General features: G+C 38.2%; 1 protein-coding gene across 1 annotated transcript in view; it reads right to left on the reverse strand.

Annotated features, from left to right (window-relative positions):
* Window positions 1-9,342, reverse strand: part of DHX40 (DEAH-box helicase 40) — a 49,256-nt gene extending 39,914 nt beyond the window's left edge. Inside the window, exons 1-7 of the mRNA XM_047834028.1 lie at window positions 9,162-9,342; window positions 8,154-8,321; window positions 6,740-6,885; window positions 4,539-4,658; window positions 3,881-4,108; window positions 3,582-3,648; window positions 2,490-2,621 (exon numbers count right to left, since the gene is read on the reverse strand). Coding sequence (XP_047689984.1) covers window positions 2,490-2,621; window positions 3,582-3,648; window positions 3,881-4,108; window positions 4,539-4,658; window positions 6,740-6,885; window positions 8,154-8,321; window positions 9,162-9,273 — 973 coding nt within the window. The 5' untranslated portion in view covers window positions 9,274-9,342. The remainder of the gene's footprint in view (window positions 1-2,489; window positions 2,622-3,581; window positions 3,649-3,880; window positions 4,109-4,538; window positions 4,659-6,739; window positions 6,886-8,153; window positions 8,322-9,161) is intronic.

Consider the following 9,342-nt stretch of genomic DNA (forward strand, 5'->3'; position numbering starts at 1 on the left):
ATGATGACAATGAAAAATGAAAAAGAATGAATGAATGATCTGGACAAGAGACCAACCCCCCCCCCCCCCACACACACACACACACACAACACCTATAGGTGTGGTCACATTTGGATTGAATGATCTAGGATGATATGATGCAGACCAGTAAGCCCCGTTAGGAAAACCAGGAGGTCCAGAGTTCAGGAGTGAGACTGAATTAGAGACAGTCATCCATAGAGAAGTGACAGGTGAGTCCTAGGATCCAACCTCTCCAAAACAAAGAATTCTAAGAAAACAGAAAACTAAGGATAAAACCTTAAGCAATAGTCACATTTAAAGAGAAACAAAGGCTGGGAAGGGTGGGAGGGCAGCACACCTAGAGAAAGAGTGGTCAGGAGAACTAGGTAATTAAATATTATCCCAGATGACAGCATTTCAGGGAGACTTATTATCACAAAACCAAAATACAAACTAATGGAAAAAAAAATAGTCATGAGATTTGAGAAATAGGTCATTAGCAACCTTTAAAAGTATAAAAACTGGATTTCAGGACATTAAACAAGATGCACTAGCAGACTCAGCATGTTATTTTCAATATGACAAAGAATGAAACTATTTATACAGAAAAATGCATTTATGTTATTAATAGTTAATAACAAAGCAACCGTGGGGCGCCTGGGTAGCTCAGTCAGTTAAGCATCTGACTTCAGCTCAGGTCATGACCTCCTGGTTCATGGTTTGAGCCCCGTGTCCAGCTCTGTGCTGACAGTTCAGATTCTGTGTCACCCTCTTTTTCTGTCCCTCTCCCATTCTCACTCTCTCTTTTTCTCTCTCTCTCTTAAAAATAAACATTAAAAAAATAATTTTAAAAAAATAATTAGTTTTGAATTACCTTAGCAGTTAACAAAGTAAATTATAAAGGAGAGGATCAAATCTCCAGAAAACAATGAAAACCTTAAAATATCAAATAATGACCCTAAGAATTCCCTTAAAGATCTAAAAACCTAAAAGAAGATTTCAATATTGAGGGCAAGGGCCTAATATCATCACAAAAGAGATTTCCAAACCAGCATGTGGTCTACAGTTATTTATAAAAATATATATTCCTAAACTTTTTTTGTTAATATATGAGTAAGAACTGGGCAGCCTGGGTGGCTCAGTCGGTTAAGCAGCCGACTTCGGCTCAGGTCATGATCTTGTGCTCTGTGAATTCGAGCCCTGCATCGGGCTCTGTGCTGACAGCTCAGAGCCTGGAGCCTGCTTCCGATTCTGTGTCTCCTTCTCTCTTTGCCCCTTCCCTGCTTTCTGTCTCTGTCTCTCTCAAAAATAATAAACATTAAAAAAAAAATTAAAAAAAAAAAAAGAGAGTAAGAACCACCTCCTCAACAAAACAAAAATACACACATATTATTTTTACATTAAATGCTAATCACAAATTATAAATAACTTCTCTTTAGTTTTACATATCAAATTCCGTAATAAAGTAGTTTTACTAAACAAATCCTAAACCTAATTCATCACTATTTATTATGAACAAATATCAGGGTAAGAGTTTGCATTTGCTCTTTGAAATTACAAAAGAACATCATCATTCTTGAAAATCAGATTAATATGTGCTATTTCAAAAGAAAACCATCTACTGTGTTTATGTCTCAGATGTACCTAGATGTATGTTTCTAGAAATTCTTTGGCACTGGCAAATTAGGTTTGACTTATGGTACTCTTATCAAGAAATTATAGCCCTGGGGCGCCTTGGTGGCTCAGTCAGTTGAGCATCCAACTCTTGTTTTCATCTCGGGTCATGATCTTGCAGTTTCTGGGATGGAGCCCTGCATCAGGCTCTACACTGTCAGTAGAGAGCATGCTTGGCATCCTCTCTCTTCCCCTCCCCGACTTGCACATGTGCACAGGAAAAAAAAGAAAAAGAAAAAAAGAAATAATAGTCCTCATTTCAAAAAAATTACCAACAATATTTTTGTTCTGTTGGGAGAGACACAGTCCACTCTTTTTTTTTTTTTAATTTTTTTTTTTTCAACGTTTATTTATTTTTGGGACAGAGAGAGACAGAGCATGAACAGGGGAGGGGCAGAGAGAGAGGGAGACAAGAATCGGAAACAGGCTCCAGGCTCTGAGCCATCAGCCCAGAGCCCGACGCGGGGCTCGAACTCACGGACCGCGAGATCGTGACCTGGCTGAAGTCGGACGCTTAACCGACTGTGCCACCCAGGCGCCCCGAGACACAGTCCACTCTTAAACAACACCAAGGGTTGTCCAAGGCTCTTGAAAAAATGAATATGAAAAGACTTCAAGGGAAAGTCCCTTCCCTAAGGAAGGCTGGTTCCCTTAACGTTCTGTTTTATGATCTAGGTGCTGGTTACAAAAATGAGTTGTTTGTAAAATTAATTGACCTAAATACTTGGGATCTGTGCACTATTTTGTACATATGTGATTTTTCAATAAAGTTTTTTAAAAAATTAGTCAAATTATCTATTCTAGTGAGGAATTACCTGTTGTCATAGATCCGTAACATGGCAATATTAACAAACCATCCAGAGTTGTATCTTGAACATCATAATCATAGTCAACAGACTCCGCCATCTGAAAAAGTAACTCACAACTTTTTTCAATTTCAAACTGACCTGAAATGAGGGAGGAAAATAACGTCAGCAAATGAACAGCAAATATTATTTAAGAATGGGGGGGGAAAAAGCCTTCTAGATTAAAATTAGTTTTGCATAATAGTTATTTTAAATCTCATTTGATCTAAAGGAGATGAACACATAAACTGTACCAAATCTCAACAATAAAATTAAAAACTGAACACCAGTTCCCAAGCAATTTAAACCTCTTCAGGAATAAAAATGTTTATAATCTTCAAGACTTTCATCTTGTTAACACAGTATTTGAGAAAGACTCAGTAAAGTTAATCATTAATATAGGAGTATCTAGTCCAAGAGATACTGCATTTAGGTGTATTTCAAAATACTTAAAGTAATCTGAAAAAGGCAGCAATTGTTACAATGTCTCACTTCTGACAGTACAAGGCAGAGTAGGAGGAGAGCGATGAAATGACTCATTTCTGTTAGTAGGATGCTGCTAATTGAAGAATCACACTAGTTTAGGATTTAACTAATCTATTTTTGACTTCCAAAAAAGGCCTGTCTATGAGACATGGATTTAACACCTCATGTACTGCTATCACACAGTACCATCCCACCACTCGAAGAAGAAAGGAGCTGGTAGGATGTCTTTTGAAATAATGGAATTAATCATTCAGATCCAGGACTGTTTAGTGTGGTCACACCTCTATATAAGGCAGACTAAGAAAAATATTGATACTTTACCATTTAATATCTTTTTACTAAAAGGTCAGTGTACTTTATGTATGTTTACTAATGAGACTGGCAGTTTTTATGGCAGTATAGAATTCTGTTATATTTCTTATATAAGGCATGACATCTACAACTATTCAGATAAATCATAAAAAGGCAATATGAGTTAAATATGAGCCCAGATTTCCCAACAAAAGTAACACTCTATTGTGTCACATTTGCTTCTCATAAATAGTTAAATTTTTAAACCTGATACTGAATGCTCACCAGTCAGGAAAACCAGTATGTCTCCAGCCATTTCATTCAAATGGATATCCATGGTCACTTTCACAATCTAAAGCAAGAAACACAAGCATAATATGCTATAATATAATATAGTGGAAATAGAGTACCCCACTCCCAATCATTTCCCCTTGTTCCACAGAAAAATTAAATTTGGTTCTCAAAAGTGCAAGGAACTATGAGGGCTGCCATTAAAATAAAAGGGAACAAATGAATTACTAAACTACTTAATCAACTAGAATCAGAATATAAAAAAAAGACATAAAAAGGATGTCAAGTACTACCGCTTGGATATATGCAGTATTTTCTCTGTCTCGTGGGCCAATCAAATTGCAGAATTTTTCTCTGACTGGATAAAGCCTTCCAGGTATATCAAATATTGGACAATTTCCAAAGAATGCAGAGAGCTTGGCTAATTCCATAGTTGCTGACATCACCACAACCTTCAAATGCTCTTTCCTGTTAGGAGACTTCTCCTGAAATAATTTCTTTAATAAGCCAAATAAGATGTCCTGAAAAAAAGTAAATTTCTAATAAGTCACAAGTATACCTAAAAACCAACTTTTTTTTTTTTTTTCAACGTTCTTTTTTATTTATTTTTTTTGGGACAGAGAGAGACAGAGCATGAATGGGGGAGGGGCGGAGAGAGAGGGAGACACAGAATCGGAAACAGGCCCCAGGCTCTGAGCCATCAGCCCAGAGCCCGACGCGGGGCTCAAACTCACGGACCGCGAGATCATGACCTGGCTGAAGTCGGACACTTAACCGACTGCGCCACCCAGGCGCCCCTAAAACCAACTTATTTTAAATATTTTGCTTTCCTAACCAAAGAACTCCTATTTCAACAGATTAAAATGTAAGTAAGACCAGACAATTCTCTACAAGGTAAAAGTTACCCCAAAGAAATAAACTAATAAATAACCATTATATTAAAATACTCACTGTAGTTAGAGTTCTCTCATGGGCTTCATCTAAAATGATGACGCTGAACTTGGTAAGATTTGGATCTCCCAGAATATGTTTCAGTAAACATCCATCAGTCATATATTTGATTGCAGTTTCCTAATGTTCAAACAGCAGAGTATATCAACTTACATATACAGTGTTACAGAAATTCACCCCTACTTTACAGACTAAAATTTCCCCCAAATGTACAGACATTAGGTATTCTAACTAATCTGACTAAATAAAAAAGTACATAAAATAGCCTAACAACAAGGATGGTAAATTATAAAACATGTGACCTACACAGGGACAGAGATAAGGAACTAAGGTGGATATTCTAGGATAAAGCAACAAAAGTGACCAATACGGAGATATAAAGTAGTCAGGGGAAAGTGGTAAGATAATGCGATGCCTTCACATGAGCAAGCTGTAGGAAGCAGCAATGAAATGCAATCCATCTCCGTCTCAGCCACTGTTTTAGAGGACTCAGGAGAAAAGGTAGACGAAATAGGTGCACAATTTCTTTTCACTCTCTTCTTCCCTCACTACTCTCTTATTTTAAAAACTATGTAAGCCGACTAGCATTAAAAACAAGGTGAGAGGGGCGCCTGGGTGGCGCAGTCGGTTAAGCGTCCGACTTCAGCCAGGTCACGATCTCGTGGTCTGTGAGTTCGAGCCCCGCGTCGGGCTCTGGGCTGATGGCTCAGAGCCTGGAGCCTGTTTCCGATTCTGTGTCTCCCTCTCTCTCTGCCCCTCCCCCGTTCATGCTCTGTCTCTCTCTGTCCCAAAAATAAATAAACGTTGAAAAAAAAAAATTAAAAAAAAAACAAACCAAGGTGAGAATAAGAACTAAAGGCTACGAGTTAACAGCAATATAAACATAAAACAAGGGAAGACAAAAGAAAGAAAATTCCCCACTTCCCACTAGGAAGGCAAAAACAGTATTTTGGGAAGTCACTGTGTGCCATAAATGATGGCCATTCCTATTAAGAACCATATTCGAATAGGGATTGTTTTGTATGTGATACAAGATTTAAAAAATCCTGAGGGAATATAAATTGTGACCATTAACTACTAAAAATAAAACAATTTTAAACTTGTTGGTACCATGAATACAGAAGATACTCGATAAATACTTGCTTACTGACTTTTCTAAGTTGTCCATTTTCCATTGACTTTAGCAATACAAATATACAACATGGATGAACCTTGAAAATATTATGATAAATGAAACAATCCAGACACAAAGGACCAAATATTATATGATTCAACTTATAATTGGTACTTAGTAAAGGCAAATTCATAGAGATAGAAAGTAGAATAGAAGTTACCACAAACTGGAGGGAGGGGGGATGGAGGGGCTAATGTTTACTAGATATAGTGTCTGTTTGAGATGATAAAAAAGTTCTGAAAATAAAGAGCGGTGATGGATACATAAGATTGTGAATGTATTTCATGCCAATGAACTGTACACCTAAAAATTATTAAAATGGTAAATTTTACATTATATATATTTTAATACTATAAAAATTGTTTTAGAGAATGCAAATGTAAATTATATATCAAGGATTCTTACAGCTAAAAAATAAGAGAATCTTTAAAAAAACAAACATGTCACTTACAAACTAACTGAGAAGAGAGAAAATAGGAAAGCTAATTCATTCACAATGGGCAACAAATCATTAACAATGGGCAAAAAAAATTAATTCTTTTTTTTTAAGTTTATTTTTGAGAGAGAGTGAGACTGTGAGCAGGGCAGAGGCAGAGAGAGAGAGAGGGAGAAAGAGAATCCCAAGCAGGCTCTAAGCTATCACTGCGGAGCCCAAAATGGGGCTCAAAACCCCAAACCATGAGATCACGACCTGAGCCAAAATCGAGAGTCGGATGCTTAACTGACTGGGCTCAGGTGCACAAACAAGATTAATTCTAATCTGAGGCTTTGTTTCTTAAAATTATAAATGCAGGGGCTGGCTCAATCAGAAGAGCATGCAATTCTTGGATCTCAGGGTTGTGAGATCCAAGGGGAAAAGTGGTAAGATAATGCAAGCCCCATATTGGGTGTAGAGATTACTTAAAAATAAAAACTTTAAAAAATAAATAAAATAAAATACAAGTGCAAATTTGAAGTTAAAATCTTTCATAACTTTCTCCAATCTGTCTATAAGTTTACAGGACTTATAACAATAAAACCTTTGTACCTTAGAGCTGCAATCATCAAAACGAACTTGGTACCCTACTTTGGATCCCAAAGTGCATTTCATTTCTTCAGCAACCCTCTGAGCAACTGATATAGCAGCTACTTTTCGTGGCTGAGTCACCCCAATCATACCATGTTGTGAAAACCCTATCAAAAACAGAGGTAAAAAACACAAAACTGTTAACAACTGCTTCCAATTAGAGCTAAATTGTTTCTGGCCAATCAACACAAACTGTTCAAATGTTTCCAAAAGAAAACCCTGCAAATCAACAACATACCGCTTTACCCAATGTACCACGGAGATTTTAGTAATAAAAAAATAAAAATACATATTCAAAATATACATATTTTAATTAGCTTTTTCCAATTTCAGTCTAATGATTTACACTAAAGAATAAGTCTAAAATTTTTAATCCCTAGGAATCCCATAAATTCCACAGAATTCCTAGATTTACTTTTGCCACAGAAGTTTAAACATACCACCTTTCATATTTTTACCATTTTAGTATTTCTGAAAGATGCATCTTACAATTGATGCTTTTTTCTTTATTAATAGGATGCAAAACTATACTATTGCAAAAATAGTATGCAAAAACAAGACATTCCATGTCTTAAAAAATGGCACATCAGATTTAATGGATTAGAATAAGTTAATATCAGAGAAGAAATTTTCATCTTTTATATGAATAACATCCAATATAATTTTGCTCTATACCAACCTTATGATAGGAAGTTTTACCATATTGAAGTTAAAGACACTTTAAGGGTAGGAAATTTGTTAGTTGGCTTGGTGTTATGGAATCAGGGAATAAATATTTACCTGACAACCCTCTGGAGAAGGAACCAAGAAATACTAATGTCAGCAACAGATATCACTATATCCCTTCCTCCTGAAAATTATTTCAATACCCAGTGGTTAACTGCAAGACAACCTCATTCTATAGCAGAGAATCATTATCTACCTATAATTTTATTTGAGATTATTATGACAATTAAAAATGGAAAAAATATCATCTGAATTAACTCCTGAATGTGAAATAACACCATAAAAAAGCAGGAAAGATGTAGGGAGGGTGTGTAAATAGAAGAATCGGGACTGTAAAACAAATGGTGGGTATTTGTGCAATACAGAGTCCTATTAGCTTTTAAGAGGATTTTTTTTAAGTTTATTTATTTATTTAGAGAGAGAGCACACACTCGCACATGAGAGGGGAAGGGTCAGAGAGAGGGGGAGAGAGAGAATCCCAAGCAGGCTCCACACTCTCAGCAGACCTGGACTAGGGGCTCGATCCCACAACTGTGAGATCATGACTTCAGCCAAAAGCAAGAGTCAGAGGCTTAACCAACTGAGCCACCCAGGTGTCCCAAGAGGTTATTTTTTAAATACTCCCAATATTATCCCAGAATAAAATTACCTGCTTCATATAGATATTTTGGGAGTTGAGTGGTTTTACCACTTCCTGTATTTCCAGTAACAATAAGGAATGAATTGTCCCTCACAGCTTGAATAAGCTTTTTTCTTTGTTTTTGAATAGGAAAAGTTGGAGTAGTTCCTCCCTCCTGTGATGTGCATCCTTTCTCTTCTGTAATAACAGAAAAACAATTGTGCAATTAAAAGGCCTGTAAAGATATCTCTAACTCAATTTCCCAGAACTGAATAGAGAAAGACAACACAATTTGGGGGCTGGAATGGATCGATCCATGACTTCTCAGGTAAGTCACCTTTGTCAAATTGGTATGTAAGGGTTTACAAGCCCAGAACAACTTTTTAGTAAAATCTAACAACGTGAGCATTGCTAATGCACGACTCAGAGTACTTGACAAAGTAGGCCTAGCACAAGGCAATGTACATGCGAGCATACCCATACAGAAGCACAAAGCCCAATTTTATTAAACAATAGACCAAAAGCTAAAACACTGCAGGAAACTCTCGGCTGAATTTTAAAAAGCCACCTGTGTTTGCTTCTGATTCATGGTTCAAGTTAGGTCCCTGTTCAGAGTGACTGATATCCCAGAAGGCCAAGTGGTGGGTAACCATGGAAACTGGCTCCTGGAAACTGGCTCCCTTCATACCATACCCAAAGGCAGGCTGGCGGCCCGACGAGCGGGGCGGGGGGTGGGGGGGGGGCTGGATGGGTAGAGAACAAAGGCTTTAAGAGCCTGTTTAAGAGCAGAACGCGTCTAGGCGTTGGGGTTCACTTTTTTGTCCCCCAGCAGGGTTTTCACCCAACTTGGATCTGGGACCGCCCCCCTCAAAACCAAAGTGCTCACTGGAGGCAAAGTTCGCCTCCGGCTTGGACGGCGAGAAGAACGCTGCAGCCTCCTCTCCACTTTTCTCTGCTCGCCAAAGGCGTACTTTTATCCCCCCAAAAGCCCCCATGCCGAAACTCCCGCTGGCCTCCGCAGCGTCCCGCGGACCGCACCTCTATCAGCGATGGAAACAGCCGAAGGCCGCTCTTCCTGAAGGTCTATTGACCGCTCACCCTCCTCCTGCCGCCTTGGCGCCCTGCCCGCGACGGCGGGAAACCGGGACATAGACCTGGCCCGGAGCGGAGGTGAGCACGTCCACCGATCTGGGGAGATGGGAGGGGAAAGGCGAAGACG

The sequence above is a fragment of the Prionailurus viverrinus genome, chromosome E1 (assembly GCF_022837055.1).
Source record: "Prionailurus viverrinus isolate Anna chromosome E1, UM_Priviv_1.0, whole genome shotgun sequence".
Lineage (NCBI taxonomy): Eukaryota > Metazoa > Chordata > Mammalia > Carnivora > Felidae > Prionailurus > Prionailurus viverrinus.